The sequence below is a fragment of the Siniperca chuatsi genome, linkage group LG7 (assembly GCF_020085105.1).
Source record: "Siniperca chuatsi isolate FFG_IHB_CAS linkage group LG7, ASM2008510v1, whole genome shotgun sequence".
NCBI classification, from domain to species: Eukaryota; Metazoa; Chordata; class Actinopteri; order Centrarchiformes; family Sinipercidae; genus Siniperca; species Siniperca chuatsi.
In genome coordinates, this window is record NC_058048.1 from 13,014,152 (window position 1) to 13,035,921 (window position 21,770).

Consider the following 21,770-nt stretch of genomic DNA (forward strand, 5'->3'; position numbering starts at 1 on the left):
ACAATACTGCCAAAAATAAACAATAAAACTGAGGGTCTTGTCCCCTGCTAATCCCTGAACACAGCACCCCATTTACCCTGCACACACATTTGTAAGCAAACTCTACTGGCAGTCTACCAGCCACCACTGTGAAAAAGACTCCCTCTGCCTCTAATGACCCTCAGTCCTGCTTCTCATTATTCCTGCTCTTCCATGTGGCAAGCCTGGTCTGCCCTGCAGCTCAGCAGACTTTCTTATGCTAATGTATGTATCCCAATGACTTTGGTGATCCCCTTTTCCTCTAGCACCACCATGAGGTTCACATTTGTGGTTTTTAGTGAAATGTCTCAACAACAATTTGATGGATTATTGCAAAATTTGAACAGACATTCATGTTCTCCAGAGGAATGAATTGTAATCACTTTGGTGAGTCCTTAAGGTTTCAACTAGCACCATCATCAGGTCAAATTTTTTATTTATCCAATACTTTGGTTTATGACCAAATACCTGCAAAACTAATACCATTCCCATCAGCACCAGCTGTACTTTGTGTTTTGTGCTAATTAGCAAATGTTAGCATTCTAACATGTTAAACTAAGATGGTGATCATTGCACCTGCTAAACATCAGCATGTTATTATCATCATTGTTAGCATATTAGCATGCGGACATTAGCATTTAGCTCCAAGCACCGCTTTGCCTAAGGAGTCTCCTGTTCAGACAGAAATCAGTGTGTTGGTGGAGGCGTGTTGCCTCCAGGAAGTCCAGTTTGAGTAACAGATCAATGAATCTGAAGGCTTCTCAAACACCAAAACAGTGAACAGTGGTTTATAATACTATCAGACAGGATCATACAACTTTGGAAAGTTATCATGGCGGCGCTTATTTTGTATTTCGCTGCAACTGTATTCTTTTTAAAAAAGTAATCTACTTTGTGATCTGTGTGATGTATTTGATTGGCCAACAAAGCACCTTGCCCGATGACGTTGCGTTGCAGCAAAAGTTGAGCCCGGTTACACTTTTTCCTGGACAACCTTGCATTTTTTTCTGCCAGAGCTCCCTGCGTTGGCACCCCCACTGCGCCGCTGGATTGGTCCAAATGAATGAGGAGGCTGCGTCTTTTCATGCCGAGCTAAAGTCGGTCTGAATGCTGCCTAAGTACAGCCTCACAGAGTGGCCAGCTTCAATCTTTTTCTAAAACAATTTAATTTAAAAAATAATTACTATATATATATAAATATATAAGACATTGAACCATTCCAGTGACTAGTTTTCAAAAATACAGCAAAGCATATTTCAAAGCAAACATAACATTTTGGCTCATTCTAAAACAAAAAAACCCCAAACAAGATCTCAACAAAATATGACACAGTTGAAAAATAACTAAAGGTTCTCTGCAATAGAAAAAAGTATCATGTCCTTTGCCATAAAAAGGGTCATGCAGCAGTATATGTGATGTACTATTTCTGCTTTGTCTCTCTCTGCTTTTCCAACAGTATGACACAATGTCAACTAAGTGAGTGGCAAAGATAAAAATGCTTACCCTCATCACCATAACATCACCATAATAATATAAACCTGCGCTAGTGTTACCATCAAGATTATAAAGTATAGACCCATTTCCACAAGTTTCTGTGCCAGTCAGTGAGACTGTTTGCCCATCCTGTTCCTCCTCCATCAGACCAGATGCTGATCTCCAGCCTCTTGCCTTCACAATCTCACCCTGGTGATCAATGCTTCACTCAAACAGGTACCCAAACTGGCAGTTTGTTACAGTGTAAAAGGTGAGAGAGGATTGCAAAATGAGGGCACTTGCAACAGCCACTCCACTGGCCTGGCAAGACCCCTGGTGATAGTAAATTTAATACAATCTCCACATTACTCCCTTCATCCTTTCCTGTGAAAAGGTTGCCAGTTCTCGATTTTTGCCCCTGCAAGATCACGGTTATCACGGCTTTCCTACATACAAACAAATCGCACTCAGGGCATCTGATCTGCTGCTCCAGTTTCCAAACAGTTTCCTTGACCCTGGTGGCAAACTGAGAGGTGTGATGTTGGCACAACACTCATAACTGAGCCTTTCTCACCTCCCACCATCGGCTTCAAAAGTCAAAGTCACTCTTTTTGTCCCTCTGCTGAAAATCAATGTTTTTTCTCCTTTACAGAAGTAAACATTTTACAGTACAGGGTAGACATGAATGCAGAAATACAGTTTATAAAACCAAGAGCTAAAAGAAAACTGCCCCACTGCCTACAGAGAAACACACCTGTACACCTGTCCACCCGTCTTGCATTGATGCACCTTTTGTTTGACACTCTAACCCAGCTATACTGCTAAAGAACTCAACCTTTCATGCATCTATTAGATCTACCTGTTTCATTAAATCTGAGCTGAGAGCAAAGAAGCCAGATAAAGCCGGAGCGTGGCAAGGGCAGCACAGTTGGAGGGCACAGGCCCATTAGCATTGTTCTGCTTAATGGTGAGCTCATTCATCCAAAGAGAAACATCGAGAGGCTGAGAAAGAGAGGAAAAAGAGACTGAGATGTAGTGACTGCAACAGCCGAAGAGATCGGTGTGTTTACCGGGGAAACTTCAGCTCACAATCCGCTGTATCAGCAGCACCGCTGGCTTTGTGTTTGTTTTTTTGTGGTTTTTGTAAAACAGACACAACCAGAGCTACACATAGCCTCATACAATGCTTGACTGAAACTGTTAACTCATAGTCCTTCAGAATTAACGTTTCCCATTACTCAACACTGATAAACAAGGCTGGTCTGTTGTGCTGGCTCTCTGTATATAGGCTACATTTATCTCGTGCATCAAAATCGAATTAAAGAACACTTTAAAAATGTATTTGTGTAAAAATCATTTGGATGGGGAGGAGTGGTTGCATTTTACGCAACTGAATGCTTCTATTCACATGATGGGTATTGAATGAAGTACTCTATTGGTATCGGTGTCACTTTAAAGGTACTGGTTTTACTGGTTTTAAAGGTACTGGTATCGTAATTTTTTAAACGATATTAAGCCCTATTGACTACCATACATATTTTTTCTGAAATAAGGTCCCATGGGGGACACCAGAAGGGGAGGGACTCTCTATTGTGACGTCCTTCAAAATGCCGCCCTGAGATCGATTTCAGGGGCACAGGCAGGGGGACGGTGGAGAGAAATGGGAAGGAGGAGAGAAATGAGAAGAGCCCATTTTATCTGTTAAACATCAACATAGTTGCATTGTGATTGTGACCATGTTAGCATGTTGATATTACCATTGAGCTCATGGCACCACTGTGCATACAGCCTCAGCTGCTAGCTTCAGTCCTCCGTCCGTGTCTACACTATGGCCTCTAGTCTACAAATAGAATCTCTATAATAGAAGTGTTCTTCTATTAGAATCTGTTCCGTAAGACACACGTGAGGCAGACGACTGAAAAAACGGGACTGAAATGCCTCCTGTGTAGACTCGTCGTAGTCTTGTTCCCTCTTATGTGACAGATTGACAATCTGAAAGAATTTCCATTTCGTTTCACTTCATTCATTCATTATTGTATTGTCATGATTGCTGTATTTGAATCGCTGAAGAAATCGGACATGTGTGCTGGGTTTCAGAGGTCTGGAACGAGGTTACAAAAAGGAAGATGAAGAAAAGAAGATTTAAAAAATTACAAAATGTAATCAAATGTTTTGTCTAACCTCTACCAGTACTTTCTTTAGTTATTGCAGATACACAGCCACTGATTACAGCCGTAATACTGTGTATGTGCCCAACACTTGAGACCAGTAATGACAACCACATTCAAGCACCTGTGCTCTTGTACACATCCAAGTTGTTCTTATTCCAAAGTACATTTTGACCTACAATTATCTTCTGCCCTACTTCAGTTTGTCCCAGATGAATAATCTAAGAGCATCTGAAGCAGGTGTTTCTGATGCCCTTCCTATTGATCACCTCTGTCCTTCAAAGCATTCCCCTGAAGTTTGATCTGCACATCCGCATGATGCTGCTGTTCATGCTGCTGTTTGCTTATGTTGTCCAAGAAGAGGTCAAGGTTGTGAATAGCTCAAGTGTTGTTTTTCCTCAATATTACCTTAATTCTCAACTTAAATTGGAATCAACATGCGTCTTATGATTTGTTACAGGATTGGAGATGTAATATCCATGGATGCACATGGAAACACTAAATGACAGCCGTGGCATTCAAGTGAAAGCTGTTCATCCAATGCTCATTCAAAAAGTTTATATTGCTCTCTTCTTAATTATTGCTTGCATGTATGCTGGCTTTTCCTATATGACTGCTGGCCCACACGAATGACTCAAAAAGCTGAAAAAAATTAACATTGCTATTTCCCCAGAAAGTGAAAACAAATCACCTACAACAGCACAACACACAGCACATTATTTCAACCTCAGCTACTGCCAATGTTAAGTTACCAACGACAAAACATCCCTTCCTGCTCCTCCACCTTCCATCTAATATTACATAAAAACACATAATGCTCCCACTCTTTTCACCATCTGTCCCATTTATTTTTCTGTCCGACTCCAGGGCTGTTGCACCTGTTATACAGGCTGCGCTGCTGAGACATTGGTGCTGTTGCTGATGATGAGATGTCTCTCAGAGGCCTGTGCTCTCTCAGCAGCCTGGCATCCATTAGTGCTTTATGACCAGCTCCCTGCCTCAGCAGTCCCAGTGCATGCACAAGTGTTTGCCTTTTCATTTTCCTCTCTTTCTCTCTCTCTTTCCCTAACCTGAGTCCCCTGTGCGCACCAGCTCAGGCCCTGATGATGAATTGCAGCAATTAAGTGTTGTAATCACCCCCAGTCTAGTGACAGATGTTAATGGGGTGGAGCAACAAAGTGTGCCCCCATGTGGTGGGGAGAGAAAATGCTAAAAATGGGATGCCAGGGATGGCTATGTTATCTTGATGGGTTTAGACAATGTAAACTGAAACCTAATGATCTGTATTGAGAAAGTGAGTAGTAGAAAATAATGGCACAGAAAAGCAACAACAAAAGAAAGATGAAAAAGCAGAATGAATAGGATTTTGCAAATATGTGGGTTACACAACTGAAAATTTTAACACCAGAAAATGTGAAGAACAATAGAAAAACAAAGTGGATCCCAGCATTATTAGTCTTTGTAATGTAACAGCTGCCAGAGTACCACTCACTAGATATCAGTCAAACACTTTTCAGTAATGCTCAAGGTAATGTTTGGTGAAGTTCTACAACTCATAAATTAAAGGTTGACATTGCATTTTTTTTTTTACAAAAAGGCAGCACTATGTATTAGCCTGATAACAAAACTGCTATCAAAAAAGCACAAACTCATAACATTTGCTACATAACAGGAATAGCTCTTCTAATTGGTAGATAAAAGCATATCCCTTTTAAACTATCAGAATTACGTTATAGGGTTGAGTTTGGGGTAATATTTTTCATTATTTTTAAGAATAACAAGGGCTGACATAGTGTGTACAGTAAGTATGTAGGTATGTAACTGTGCATTGTATAAACATGCAGTCTTGTTTTAAGGCTAGGTTAGGCATTTTTTATCCACGTTTTTCCCAGCCCCATGACACCTTGCATGAATTATGGGCGTGACTTCCAGTTATTCCTTTAACTGAACCGGTGTCTGCGAGAGTTAGCGTTATGACACAGGTGTCTTACCTTTTCTTTGAGATTTTCGGGAAATAAATGGTGTGGAAGTTCAGCCTGACACACCTTAAACTGGATAATGTGATCATACCTCTGCCTTCTACCACAAAGGGATGGGAGGACAACCTGACGATGTGGCCTCGGATAGCAGTAACAAAATAAGTCTAAGGCTAAAATGTTACGGAGGGTTTGTGGTGAGGTTGTTTTCCTATATCATTTATTTTGTTGATGACACATTTTGTAGCTCTTTCAAAACCATTTCTTACCAAAAAACATAGCACTTTTTAGCGGCAGTAATAATACAGTGTTTGATGTAAGTTTTAGAAATGCACCTGGTGGTATTTGATCAATATAAATCTATAACAACATGACATTGACAAAAGAAAGTGTAGTTCTTACAGCTCAGTGAAGGTCCTCAGCACAGTGAACAGTGATGACAACATCTTCAGTGTGATTCTCTGCCTACGTTCCTAAGTTGTTAGTCCAGGTTCTTCACCTGAAATACACAAAGATAGCTGAATGGATAAAATAGTTTATACAAACACACATGCATACACACTATATCAGTGTCAGAAGGTAGGAACAGATGGCCTAGTTCTTTGAGGTTGTCTTGGTCCAGCAGTTTTTCTCCACATCATTTGGCAGGTGTTTTGGATGTAAGCAATTTAAAGCACAGCAGTATGTCTTCACCTCTGCCACACCCATACACAAGTGAGAATGTACATTCATGCACACAGTAAGGCATGAACAAACACACATAGCGATTTAAAGAGCAATGCACAGATATGGCATATCTCGAGTAATAACAACAACAGATCCCGCTTGTTGTGTTTGATACCAATTCAGATAACAGAAGGGAACTGTTTTGCATTTTAAGTTTGCACTATAATAAAACATATATATATTTTCCATAGCCATGGTAAAACCAACTTATAGTTACATCACAATTATTATAGACAGAATGTGCAGTTATTAACACAAGACAAGATACTTTATTTTCAGTGTCCTTACAAATGTTCCCCTTCAGGTGCAAGGGGCAGCTAGAGGAAAACCATACGGAAAAGACAAATGTTTTACTTTGTAATGTGTAATGTGTAGCTTCTTGCTGTTTGGAAGCCAACTCACAAGTCTTAGATTAAAGTTTCCATCTGCAACATTTGTCCCCTTTACACAGACTGATGCAAGAGATTGGATTTAGTTGCTATAGAGTTTTAGATTTTTGATTAGCTTTTATAAAGGAGTAAATAAAGAGTAGTTAAAGAAGAATTTTCAACTAATGGTTGAAGTTTGAGTCATGATCTGCATATTATGGTGTGAGCAATTTATTTATCCACTACTGCGTGTATTTTGCTGGAGGCCATGTATCGGTACATAATTTCTGGACTGGAGTCAATGTTGTAAAGAGCCTTTGACGGAGCACACAGACTCTTGGGCATTATAGATTTTGTGCAATAATTAACATCAGTGATGCAACTGAAAGCATTTAAACCCCTAGATAAACTTAAGATCGCAAGCAAAATGCCGTACAATGGCTGCAATGGTATCAAAGCAAAAACATAGACATTGGATTTGAAGGGCATTAGACACTGGATTTTTCCTGTTTATGTTGTCTAAAACTACAGCAAACTGTAGACAAACAGGTACAGTAACTTCTCTGCTTCAGTTGTCAGTGTGAGTCCAGATTATATAGTCATTCAGCACAGTTGTCACAGTACTGTGATGAGGTCATAGCAAATTGTAATGAGGTTGTCGCACACATTAATTAAGTTATTGGCCATTTTAATGAGGTCAGAGCACACACTGATGAAGTCATTAGACTAGTGTTGATGCTTAAGTTAATCTCATACACAAACACACACACACACACACATTAATTGCTTCCTGTAACATAGTAAGGCCACATCCTCTTTATGATTGCTGAAGATGGATGCAAACTTGATTAATTCTCATCAATGCATTTTATGCAACAGCAAAGTGTATTAGTGTAACACAAGCTGAGATTGGAACTGAGTATGTTTGGAAAGTCAGCAGGTGAAAAATTAGTTCAGTTATTTACATTAAGTGCAATGGAAGGAGCAGTTAAGATAAGCAGTTATAATTTACTCTACTGTTTTCATGTTTACCTGTTGGGACATGTACTGTATGTTGGAGGAAACAAGATGTGGGACTCTGCCACAGGAGCCCACTGTTTGTTAACTGTCTCCTACCAACACGCAAGTTTTGTTTCTTTTAACCATGACCACGATCTTTCCCTGACCTTATCAAATATGTTGTGTGTTATTGTAACCATGACAACGAAGGTACCTTAACCTTAAAGAAGTAGTCATTTGAACCCAAACCAAGATGTTCTTCTAGCCATGATAAAGTACATGTCATTGTCTTTTAATTTGGAGGACTTGATGCACACAGATGTTGAATTCAGGTTATCTTAACTCACGTCACCTCACTGTCATCTTTGCCCCCTCACTGGAGTGGAAAGTGAAAAATGCGCTCCAAAGAAGAGGAAAAACAGAGCAGCATGGGCATTAAATGAAACTGTGCAAGACACTAACAACACAGTGCATCAGTACCATTACAATGTGAATCGTTAAGATGTGTATACAGTACGATTTCTTTTATTTTGAAATGAAAGTTACCTTACAGTATGCTGATACTTTCCTCAAATTTATGAATTAGATGACCAACCGTGCAAAACATGCAACTGCCCCAGGGGACTCCAGAGGCCCTAACAGCTCACTTAGAGCTTTTAGGGACCCTGGACTGTGCTAATGTAAGTGATAGGGAAGAACAGGAGATTAATAGGGGGCCCAAAAGCCTATTCTTATCCTGTGGCCCTCTGAGTTTAATCCAACTCTGAATAGAACAAGATGCTTTGAAGCTTTGAACACACAGCAAGCACACATGATGCATCAGCGTCTCTTCCTTCAAATGGCTACCATTGAAAACACTGTATTGCACCCTTTAACATCACCTTCAGCATTCAAGGTACAAATAGAACAAACTTCTTTTATTCCAACAAATATGCCTTATTTCCACTTAACAAACACTGGATGACGGTGTTACAATGTATCTACACGTTCTCAGCAGCAAACCAAGTCTGTATCAAACAACAAGACAATCAGTTCACAGACAGACAAGGCGTGATTGGCCCCTTCAGCCTGTCTCTTCAAACCAATCCACAGCACAGACAAAAACCCTGATTTGATTGGTATATCCATGCACACCTAGAGAGGAAATAAGAATTGATTTGTGTTGCTTCATTGATCCCTTCAGGAATTTTTTTCATTTTGTAGTGTCTTGTTTAAGAACACTTCAATGGACCCCCTGGTGAATTTGTTGAATCCCCACCTACAGTTTTAAGTGCCTCTTTAAGCAGACCTGTCTTGCCTAAAGGTCAAAACCTGCGATATCTGATTTATTTGGCCACTTGGGGGCAGCAGAGTTGTGAACACAACCTTTTAAGTTGTTATGGCAAAGTTGTTAGCAAACAGCTGCTTATTTAGACATCAAGCAGTTACGGAGCAACATTATCATTCATTTGGAGACGTGTTTATGGCTACGTGATTACGTCCAATATTCACTCTCTTTTAGCTCTTTTTTGGTCTCTACCAACTCCTGAGGGAAATATATGGCTCATTATCTGTTAAATGCTGCACTATATTCAGAAGCTAGTCGCTAACTCTGTCTGTCTGCTGTTTGCTGCTGAGCAGGTAGCGCACAGTGGGTTTTTAGAGCTTCTTCTCTGAAAACAGCTGCCTGCCGTGGCCGAAAACGACCCTATGAGAGCGGTGAGACTGAACCAAAACCGTAAAACTGTGGGGCCGGACTGTAAAACAATGAGCTGAAACTCACCATAAAGCTCCATAAAGACGATGGGAGGTGCAGATTTAGTGATAATTATCTGTAGGTTCATCACTACGAGTGACCCCTTTCACATTGTCATTTGATACACTGTTATTATAAAAATATCGATTGGAGCTGCTTTAAAAAGCACTAACATAAAGTTCATCACTCCAGGTGAGCTACTCAATTGTCAAAATGGTATCTGAAACATACTCTTGGTAAGTACACCAACATAAATGGCAACACCTGGCTTAGGCTCTGCAAACAAATGGCAGGGTTGTACATATTCATTGTTGTTTTTCTTTCTATCATCCCTATAGAGGCAACACACTCCAATCCTCAAGGAGGCAATACACGGAGGACTTGTCAAACTAGCCTTTAAATGCAAACACAAAAGACAGAATCCTCATATGGCATACAATGATTTAAGATTATAGATTCCACTTGCCTGTCACTATGCCAAAATTACACGTCTTTTACATTACATCATGTTTTTTTTCAAAGCAAGGCAAATGTCAAGGTGAAACAAGACATTTCACTGTCTGAAGCCGTCTCTCACAATGTTGACGCATGTTCTTATTCACGTCATGAGTTTTCGCACATCACAGCTGCGACACTCTCAGTGTCTCAGGTGCTATATTGCAGTGGCGCAACAGGACATCTAGGACATGCTGAGAAGAAAAGGAATTGCAAATAACACTTAGCATTTGCTTTAACATGCTTGGAGAAACCACATGGGTGGGATTTGCCACATGGGATGTCTACAGTTAAATCTTAGTCTGCAGTAAATGTTAATTACAAAATGACTATGTTTGATTTTGAATGTGATTAATAACTCTTTTCACACTATCAGGGGAATATAAATAATCTATTTCATACTGTCTGAAAAATTCATTGTCAAAGTGATCTTTCAGTCAGGTCTGAAGAGGACAAAGGAGAGGGCTTGAGGTAAGATGGGGAGGGGGGTGAGGGGTGGGGGGTGGCACTATGACTTGGCTGAGCATCATTTGTTCTTCCTTTTCATTAGACGCTGGGAAATCAGGACGACAACTCGGCATCACAGAATCAGCCACGCAGTCCTTCTGGCAGTTTTTGTGGTAGCTGAACTTCAGTATGGCGCCAGGTCTCTACAGTACCTGCCAAAAAAATTCTCTTCTCTTTCTAGATTAAAGCGATTCTCCACTTCCCTTCATTATATTTGAATTCATGGAACCAGGGAAAACAAGACGAGAAAACAGGGAAAGGAAATGGGAATAGCGAATTGTGCCTATGTGTGTTAAAGTGCCAGCCACTGACAGTGCAGTGATGAAGCTCCCCTCTCAGTGTTACCTCTGTAACCCACTGACTCAACTCCTCCATCTTGATGAAGACTGATAACCATCCCTCCATCTTCCCTTTGCTTTTATTTCCATATGCACCTCCATCTGTGCGCTGTCTCACATGTTCACTTCTCACTTCACTTATGTGATGCACAGTTGCTTTTTTTGTAGCTTATACTTTAAAGGTGGGGTATGCGATTCTAATCCAATACAAGACTTTTTGTCAAATTCAGCTCATATCCCGGCGCATATGAATTGAATATCTCCTCACAGTAAACTAGCTGTCTGTGTGTGCGCTGAAAACAACCTCCAGTGTTTGTACACAGTCCCAGCTCTGTAAATGCTAAACAAACAAAGTGGCTCGGACCGAGCCACACAACACTATTCCAGCCGTGATTTGTGTGTCAGGTAACGCTAAATGACTTGCCCACGGACATTCAGCTTACTTTCTAGTTTGCCAAGATGCACTGCTGTTGTGATGTTAGCTTTAGTAGCAGGAGAGTTGTGAGTATCGCTGTCTGGAGCTGGTGTGCTGGCTCTTGGAAACCGTCTCCTCCTCTCTGGCTGTTAGCTTCGCAGCAGCAACTGTAGCGACAGTTTGCTAACCCACAACCTAGCTAACATTAGTTATATTACTTGCTGTGTCGTTGTTCACTCTACATCATGGTATTTGTACATACAGCTGGTATGTGAATATCGTCAACAAGACAACACCATCAGTAGAACCAGCCTTCACTCTGCCAGTCCAGCATTTACCCACTGTGATATTTTCTGCCTTATTAATATTGAAGCCTCTTTAAACTCTTAATGTGCACAATACTAAGAAATAGTCATTAGAGTAATAGGTACTTTGTTCACTACAGCTATTTGTATTAATTACTGTGCTTTAATCATTGTAGCCCTTAACTGCTATTTAACAAATCAACAGTGCTTAAAAACTAATGATCCTTACTTGTATTCATTTAATGCAGAATGGAAACTGGTAAGCTGTCATTCTGTTCATTTTATTTATAATTATATATGAAACTTAAATCAATAACTGATTCATATTTTATCCCACTGTTTTACCTTAACTAAAAAAAAAAATAAAAAATACTGTTTATGACTTGAATTGTAGCCATGTTATTTATAGTTACCCACTGAGCTGCTCTATTAGAGCAATAACAAGACTCAGCACCCTGTCAAAGTGCCTAAAAGGAGGTCTGACAGTTGATGCGATAGCGAATAGTCTTTGCTTGTTCTGTAAAAATCTGCTTGTTGTTGCTCCTCAGACTTGGGAGCACGGGGTACTGTCTCTCACAGATGTTTTGTTAAAGGCTCATTATTGGCTCTAAGCTGCAGAGTGACTGTGGAAGTCTTATCAGAGAGAGACACTGACTAAAGTCACACACTGGATCCACTACAGTTGCTTTTCATTACTGCTGTATATGAGGAAACAATGCAACGACAGAGTGACAACTAATTTCAGTCGGTGGTTTGTTAATTTTTAACAGTGGGGATGACCCAATGGGAGCACCCCACGACTCCACATTGCTACTTGTCACTTTGATCATGAAGGTGACACTACTATACAGAGTATGTAGACTATAATATAGTATAGAATTGAGTATTTACAGTATATAGTTTAGATAATATTATAAATCCAAGACAAAACTGACAGAAGGGTAGGACTGAGAGAAAAAGTCGCAATTACAAATCCGTCTGCTACTTCAGCACCGCCAACAGCGCCATTGGATTTATCAATACACAGCACAGTTACTTACACTGATATTTCAGAGCCAAAGACGGGGCCATAGATTCTAACTTGCACAAACCTCAGTCAGATAAAAGATCAATGAGTCAGGCAAACTAGCATATTCAACTAAACAACCCCTCTGCCCCTGCACTCTCTCTGCTACTAGGAGATGGAGAGGGAGGATGGCAGATTAATAAGGGGGATGGCATCCCCCTCATGTTTCCCACTACTCCAACCAGAAAAATTATGTGGGTAAGTGAAACAAAAAGCAAATATTCATTAACAATTTGTCTTCACAAATTGCTTCCACAGCTCCATAAAAATGGTAGGTTATTAACAAAAGACAACAGAACTGCATGTAAAGATAAAATCCTATTATGTTAAGAAAGGAAAATAAGGCAAAACCAAACAACGTGACATGAGAGGTCAAGGGACGGTGAGTTCTGAGATGCAGTGCACGGTCTGTAATTTCATCTTGGTGCTCAAGCAGCCACCAAAAGCCCCCGGAAAAGCAAAAAGGAGAGGAGACAGAAGGATGATGCCGGAGGGAAGGATAGGTAGAGGGCACAGACAGATGCACTGACATTTCCCACCCATTACCATGGTCCACAGAGTGTGTACTCGCGCTGCCCAAAGACACTCCTGGCTCCTGGCCGGCGTGTGCAACAGTGTGGAACATAAGCTGTAAATGGGCATATATTTACAGAGCAACTTAGGGTAACAAGTATTGTCTGAAGCAGGTTTTAGGTTTCGTAACTGGCACCATATCATAAGTGACAGCACATGCTTCAATAAATAAAAGCTCTGATAAAATATATATGTGACACGTGACAAATGTATTCATGTACATGCACCAGGAGTGCCAGGAGTGAAGAGTCGACTATATAAATGTCCCACGTAAGCAGAAGTGCTGTTGAGTTGCTGTAAATATTTTGGATTACTAGTGTAAAAATCCTCTTGCGGTAAGTTAAAACCATACCCTCTGTAAAATTGTTACATGGTAAAACTTACTTATCCACAGTTCATACAGTAAAGTAAAATAGTTGAGGGGATGTGTGAGTGCTAAAATGCTAGCAGCTCAGTCACCTGCATGCATGTTAAATGTTTAGCACATGCGCTCAACATAGCCACTCAGCGACCTTGCAGAGGTGCTGCATGGGGGCCATAATAGCCTGATAATCAGACAGAAGTGCCATTTCATTTCACTTCATTCCTTCAGCCTGACATTATGTTCATGTCAGGCTATTTCTCACTGGGAGGTTTTTTTTGTTGTTTTACCCTCAACAATTTGTAGCGAGTGACGTATCGGTCCCACTGACATCAGCAGTTAACTCAACGTTTTCTATGTCAATTGAAAAATATGCTGCTTTATGAGTTGTTAAGTTGACGTACAACAACCTGTAAAGCTGCTTTGATCTCATCAACGCTTGTCACATTGTGGTTGTTTTTCTGCTATTTTTCATGGATATACGTAGCTAGTTATGTAGAAAGATTAGGTCCCTATTGTTAATCCTGCCTACAAAAGGTCTGATTGGTAGAGTGTTTCTCTAACCAGCAGAAACAGCCTTCAATGAGCACAAAGCCATACCCTCAGTATTCGAATCACTGAACAAATTGGTGCAGGCAGTGATTCAGAGGTCTGGAACCGGATTGGGCTGTGCATGACCAATCTGTTTTACAATAAACAAACAAGAGTGCCTCCACACCAGCAAGGCTATCAGGAGTTTTGATAGGTAAGAAATTGAAAAGAAATAAATTGTTTTCAGCTTCCGAAGGGGGGTCATGATTTAAAAAAAAAGGTTTGAGAACCTCTGGTTTAGTTTGTATGAGGGAAAGTATGAAAGTATGTTTTGGCATTAAATGTAGAGGAGCAAGAGAGAGGCACAGTAGCTTCCCCACAACTAGCCACAATTTTAAACATGTATACAAACCACATCACCTGCTCAGTGCACACTGGCAAATATGAGCAAACTTACTCTTTATTATTATGAATTATTTATCATTTACCCAATAGGTTCCCTGTTCAAATCCCCAAACCGGCTGAGGACGTATGAGTGAAGAATTAACACTTTACCCTCCTTCAAGTACAGCTCTTCTGACGAGTGCCTGTGAGCAGGGCTACACCTACACCTTCTGAGCTGCTCAGTAACATTACCTCCCTTTATAATTTCTCAGTCACGTCCTCTCTGGATAATCTGTCTATAAATATCTATACTGTACATGACAGTGATGTGACAGCTGTACTGTAGGTGAGATACATTGTGTGTTTTTACAGCATCACTTGGCATTTGGAGGGTGACATAATTCAAACAAAACCCTGTTCTTTCTTTTAGTAGTGACAGACTGGCCACTCCCTTTCCACACTCTTCAGTGCCATGCCATCCCCTGCTGTATACATGCTGCATATTTGATAGCCTAGTGTGTGTTTGATTCCACCTGCCCAGCCTGCCTGTCTGGTACAGTGTACTGTATTGAATTAAGAGATTTTTAAATGAGGCTATTGATTTTGTGTCTGCCTTTCTGTGAATGGTTTCAGCTGTTCTGAGTGATGACATATACCCAGAATGTTTTTCTCTGTATTATATGGCCGTGCTGTGTGTTCCTTTATTTACAGCAGCAGAACTTAACATGGTGATGTTTGAATAGGCACGTGAGTATGCACTGTACATTTGCAGTGTTGGGTTAGAAAGCAGTTTTGGAGGAGAAAATGTGACGGAACTTGAAAGAAGTAATGGATTAAATGCAGTGTAGACAGGCTAATTGTGACTGAAATGACCTGTATGCTTTTTTTTTTAAAAAAATCAATGCACCAATATATCAATTAATAAACCATTAAATGTGTTCATTTCGTGTGATACATTTAGACGGGCAATATCTTTTTACCTGGCTCAACTTTTGCTGCAACCAACTACAGCGTCATCCTACAATGAACAGCGTTGGCCAATCAAATACATGCAAGCACACATTCCTGTAAGAATACCTAATTTTTACAGAGACTTTAAGACTGAGGAGACAATGATTGTCACTGTAATAACCAGAGTGATCATAGTATCATAGTATAAATGGCTGGGCAGTGTTGGGGCTTCTGATGAGCCTTCAAACTCATGAATATATCACTCAAATTGGACCTCCTGGACAGTATTTCTTCTTCTCACCAGGACCTGAAGCAACACACCCCCAGAGACGCAGCCTCTTAGTTTTATTAGTGCATTATTAGTGGTTTATTAGTATTAGTTTTTACTAGGAAAGTGGACTGTTTTCTCTCAGAGCTCTTGTGTTCTTTTATAACAAAAGTGAACAACAACTGGTTTTCCCTTTGTTTATTTTCCAGATTGTGGTTTTCAGAATCAGAATCAGAAATACTTTATTGATCCCCGTAGGGAAACTCTTTGTTACAGTAGCTCGTCTTTACGTCAGTGCACACCGTCCGGCAGATGTTGAAGGACCTCAGCCTCCTCAGAAAATAGAGGCGGCTCTGGCCCTTCCTATAAACAGCCTGAGTGTTCTTGGTCCAGTCCAGTTTGTTGTCTAAGTGTACTCCCAGGTATTTGTAGTCCTCCACAATGTCCACACTGACCCCCTGGATGGAAACCGGGGTCACTGGTGCCTTGGCCCTCCGTAGATCCACAACCAGCTCCTTTGACTTTGTCGCATTGAGCTGCAGATGGTTCTGCTCTCACCATGAAACAAAGTTCCCCACCACAGCCCTGTACTCAGACTCCTCACCACCGCTGATACATCCCACCACAGCAGAGTCATCAGAAAACTTCTGAAGGTGGCAGGACTCTGTGTGGTAGCTGAAGTCTGTAGTGTAGATGGTGAAGAGAAAGGGAGAGAGGACAGTTCCCTGAGGGGCCCCAGTGTTGCTGACCACGCTGTCTGACACACAGTGCTGCAGGCGCACGTGCTGTGGTCTGCCAGTCAGGTAGTCCACAATCCAGGACACAAGGGGGGCATCCACCTGCATCGCTGCCAGCTTCTCCCCCAGCAGGGCAGGCCGGATGGTGTTGAAAGCACTGGAGAAGTCAAAAAACATAATCCTCATTGTGCTTGCCGGCCTGTCCGGGTGGGTGTGGATGCGGTTAAGCAGGTAGATGATGGCGTCCTCAACTCCCAGCCGGGGCTGGTAGGCGAACTGAAGGGGATCCAGGAGGGGACTGACCATGGGCCGCAGCTGTTCCAGCACTAGTCTCTCCAGGGTCTTCATTATGTGGGAGGTCAGTGCCACCGGTCTGTAGTCCTTGGAGCCACTGGGGCGTGGCGTCTTCGGCACAGGAACGAGGCAAGATGTCTTCCACAGAATGGGGACCCTTTGAAGACTCAGGCTCAGGTTGAAGACATGCTGAAGGACTTCACAAAGCTGGGGGGCACAGGCTTTTAGCACCCCGGGGCTAACGCCATCGGGGCCTGCAGCCTTGTTTGAGTGGAGCCTCATCAGCTGTCCTCTCACCTGGTCAGCAGTCAGGCACACAGCAGAAGTTACAGGTGGGGGGGGGGAGTCGTCGGTCTGGAGAGGGCCGTTAGCCGGATGGGGAGGGGGGAGCAGAGTACTCAGAGGAGCTTGAGGGCCGACAGCAGCTGAGTTAGAGGGGGGATGAGCAGGAGCCGGTGTGTCGAATCTGTTAAAGAACAGATTCAGTTCGTTGGCCCTGTCCAAGTTGCCTTCAACTCCTCTGCTGCCATTCGGTCTGAAGCCAGTGATGTACGTGTTTGTGGAATCACAAATGTGTAGCTGGGGATGTCAGTAGTTTACCTGTTGGGGCAAGTCAGCTCATCACCAAGCTCCCACTACTCAAAGTTTGAGAGCCACTGTTTTAAGGAACCACCCACAGCAGCCACTGCAAGTGTAATGCAGAAATCATGCATCATCTATGAAGGATGGTGGTCTTTTGGCTTGTGTCTGACACAGTCATGTAGTCCACTGTATCGGGAGCAAATCCTAACTGAATGTAATGACAAATCATTTCAAAACACTGACTCACAAAAAGCCCTGTTTTCGGTTTTCTCTATTTTTCTGTGTTCCTCTGCTTCTTTATCTCCTCTCCCACTTGTGTTTCGCTCCCAGCCCACACTCTCAGTGGGGAGGAGGGACAGACGCTGCTTAGCTAATGCTCCTGCTGGCTCTGTGTTAGTTTTAGTGTCAATTTTTTACTTATAACTGCAAGTCAACTAACAAATGGCCATTATTAAAGATGTAACCAGATCTCAGCACATCTCTGGCTCACGGTGGGATGTCTGGAGAACTTGACACATTGTAATTATAAACAGTTGGTCCGAAAAGGACGCTGCTGCTCCAGGATTTGTCATCATTCAACCAAGTCAATTTTCACTTGAAAGAATCTTTGCAGGTTTCTTTCATGCCCAGAAGTTGCTTATAACAAACAAAAAAACTTTTAAGATGATATGGCTCAATCAGGAACAGACACAGAGTTAGACATTTACAAGAGCTGGTAGTTATAAGTGGCACTTGTCATAAGTGCACCACAAATGTCTGTACAAAATTTCATTGCAATTGATCCAATAGTTATAGTATAATATTTCAGCCTGGAACAAAGCGGTGGACAGACAGACAAACTGACATTGTCAATCATAGACATTCAAAACAGACCAGAAAAACATTATTCCAACAGTTCCACAGGATTTCCATTTTATCTGTTTTATCTGAGTCCCACATCAGGATGACCCATTAATAGTACAGGTTTGTGTTTACCATATTTTAGCCAACTTAATTCTACAATCTGCAATTGGTGTACATCACTGTTTCTATCAAACTGTTACACTCTGTGTGCTCTGCTAAAAGGGTGGAAACAGATTAACACAGATCATGAACAGGGGCTTAAAAACATGTCCTCTTGGCTAAATGGACTGTGACAAATGTATGTGTCCAGATAGAGTTCAACTGACAGCAAGCTGACACAGATGGATGCATGAACTGAAAATGAACTGAAAATAGAGAATTCAGACAGACATAATGGGTCATTATGGCTGGCTCCTAAACCATTGTTAAATTAAACCAGAAACATTTGCTTTTTTTCTTAATATTGAAAACAAATTGCTTTCTTTAGTGGCCAAATATTAACAGGATCATGCATCACAATCTCAATAACTGCAAAACTGCTTTTTTTAACTTCAAGGTGAATTGTTTAAATACCAATCTGACCATTGAGGACGAGTGAGAACAATTTCTCGTATTGATTTGAATAAACCACAGAATTCATCTCCTTGCTCCATAATGTTCTTACAGCAAGCCAAGTTATTATATTTATCCCTACTTTAAACTCTAATCTGCTGTTCTTCCTGTAGTCGCTTGCTATAAGAGGTGATTCACTGTCAAAGCTAAAAATAAAGAAATTGTGATTTCCATACTCAGTTTCAAATGTTTTAAATATTTTGAGTTCACCTTAGCTCTGGAAACTCAGTCAATCCAGTCAGGGAACATGTATTTCTGTGTCCATCTTTTTGAGTCACCTCAGTTCACCAGATGCACGTATGCATGCACATGTACATGTTGTGTCACCCACACACACACACATTTCTTTGTTTGTAAAGGTCTGGTCTAACGAATGTGCGTGTGGATGGATGGGTAGGTGAGTGTCTCTCTGTCTGATGTGGCCTGTCAGGTGTGACCATGCAGCGCCCAGTGGGAGAGGACTGAGGTGACTCAGACGGACACAGTGGTCTTGTTTCTACTGCTGGAAAAGGGCAGGGTGGGGACGAAAGAGAGCATGACAGACACATGATCGAGGTGGTGTATGTTTGTTTGTGTGTCTGAAGAACCGGAGGGCCTCCATCACCTCATTTAAAGAGCTGCTGTGTCCACACTAATACCTGACACTTGGTCGGGCTGTTTGCTGTGTGTATCTGCTGGCAGGGAGAAAGGAAACTCTGTGTTTGGCATTTGAGGCATTCCCCCCCGAGGTGTAACTGTAATTAATGTGTTGTGCTCCAGCAGTTTACGTGCGGTATATGTGTGCAAAGTGAGCTTACTTCTCTCCCTTTTGTGGGACACTGTGCTGTATGTGCACACGTGTGTTTCTGTGGCGTTGAATGCATGTTGTAAGGCAGCGGTGGGTCTATTTATAGCACAGCCTGATGATGTATTTATCTGCCGGTTATGGTCATGGGGCTCAAGCAGCACAGGTCCAGGAGAGACTTAGGAGTAAACAAAGCCTCAGCAAAATGCTCCAATCAGGAGAGAAATCAAAAGCAAAAGGAATGATGGAGAGGCATTTCTCTATCTGTCAATATCACCTCCAGGTACACCCTGTCTATGCAGGATGTGTTTCAGCTGCATTGTTCAGTTTTCAGTCTCACATCCGTCTCTTTTATTTTAACAAATGTATCTGCCGCACACTGGTTGTGTAACGGCTGGTCATACATGCATAATTGTGACCCAAAGCATCTTTTTAGGCTTGAAGTCTATTTTCTTCCAATTTTACAAATGTAAGTACGCAATTGTGTGTTGGGCTGTGACTGCTGTCAAATGCTTTTGAGTGCACAGCCGTAGCGAGTGTGGACAGAAGACTGTAGCTGCTGTGCTGCTGACGTTCTGGATCAATGCAAATAAATTGCAGTGTAAATTGTATTCAAACCAAGGTGACCTTCAGCTAGTCCTTTATACTGAGCGCAATTTTTGCCCAGTTTGGCTCAGCCAGTGTAATCCAGCTCAGGTTAGTCATGTTCACCTTGCCCAGGGCAAGTAAACTCTGTAAACATGCATGCAAGTGGAATGCCTCATGCAGTTGTCCAATCATGCAAGTGAAAAATAAATGTGTCTTTATCCATTTTTTCGTGGTTAATGGTCTGCCTCCGAGGCGCGCACACACCTGCGCGAATAATTATATGTGTATATATATATATTTGCCCAACTCAAACATGACGTCACTTACCTGTCAGTATCAAATGTCTTTATAGTATTACATCTAGCCAGCTAGCTAGTTACAGCAACCTCACAAGTTGATACTTGTCATTAGTAATTTTATTAGTCATAAAGTGGTAAAAAAAAAACAGCCCCTCATTTCAAATCCCTGTTGATTTTATGTATTTTTTAATAGGCCTACATTTTCCATTTCGGGCAAGTAAAACATCTGGCAAGTGGCTGAAAAAGCTTAATGTCAAGCCCTGCAGAAGATCTCCTTAGAAATATTATAAGTGAGAATGAATGTTTGCAAGAGCAAATGGCAGTTTTTAATCACTTTGTACTACACACTGCATAAAGCCAATTGGGACTGCCTGTTTTGAGACCTCCTAGTTTGCTGCTAGAAACTTGAAATCAAACTTGAAAAGGCCAATGAGAACTGTAACAGATTTTGTTATAATCCCCCATAGGTGAATGTGTAACTGATGAAATGTGTTAAAATGAGCTGTGTTGCTCCTCAGGCTCTATGGGCCCCAGCTCTAGGTCCTCCTCCTCCCTTGTGATATTAGCTTGTGAATCTGGGGACCTGCAGCCAATCACGGTCCATCTGGGAGTATATAAACTCTGAGCAGCTGCTCTCCTAGGCGTCTTGGCCACTTTTGCTTGCATCGTTTGCTAACACCCTTGCTATTAGACTTTTAGTTTATCAATTAATTATTTTAAGTTACTGTTACCTGTTTTTTGAATCTTAACAACTGCCTTTAACTCCTTGTCAGGATGCCCCGTAGGGGGATAGCTGCCATTTTTGTTAAACTCCATTTTTGTAAGGGAATGATGTCATAATAATAAGCTAGCTTTACATCGAAGAAAACAGGTGTTTTGTGTGGTTTTGCATGTGCATGGAGCTCAAACCTGCTCAAATAACATGTAATTGAGTTTTTCATTAACACAGTGATCAAATAAAGCCTTTTTGACTGACAGATGTGGAAAACTGGGCAGTGAGCTCAAAGCCTACACACACAGCGTTGTCAAGTTTGTATTGATATTAGGCAACACAACAAACGGCAGCAGCTCAGTGTGGTACCAGTGTTTCGACTGAAAGGGAACATGACTTTCTGGATATAACCACTGTTCCCTGAAGGAGGGAGATGGGATACATTAGTGCACTAGTTTGCCGTTTCCCAGCTCTACCTGAGCTCAGCAAACAGCAGCTGTTAAAATGGGCCTCAGCAGGTCTGAGCATCCACGCCTGCCGGTGGGTCATCAGTGTTTTCAAGTATGACTGAAATTACCTCATTGATGAGTCAGGGAACTGTTGTTATGTTTGTAACCTTGTGTCTTATGTTGTATTTAGTATGAATTGTTAAGTTGCTCTTT

At 41.5% G+C, this 21,770-nt stretch overlaps 1 protein-coding gene across 4 annotated transcripts in view; it reads right to left on the reverse strand.

The window, feature by feature from the left end:
- Positions 1–21,770, reverse strand: part of LOC122879371 (SPHK1 interactor, AKAP domain containing) — a 128,945-nt gene that overhangs the window by 46,642 nt on the left and 60,533 nt on the right. For all 4 annotated transcript variants that reach the window (XM_044203379.1, XM_044203381.1, XM_044203383.1 and 1 more), the window contains one exon: positions 6,038–6,134. In XM_044203379.1, the coding sequence (XP_044059314.1) occupies positions 6,038–6,081 (44 nt within the window). In that variant the 5' untranslated portion in view covers positions 6,082–6,134. Of the gene's footprint in view, positions 1–6,037; positions 6,135–21,770 lie in introns of those variants that run through there.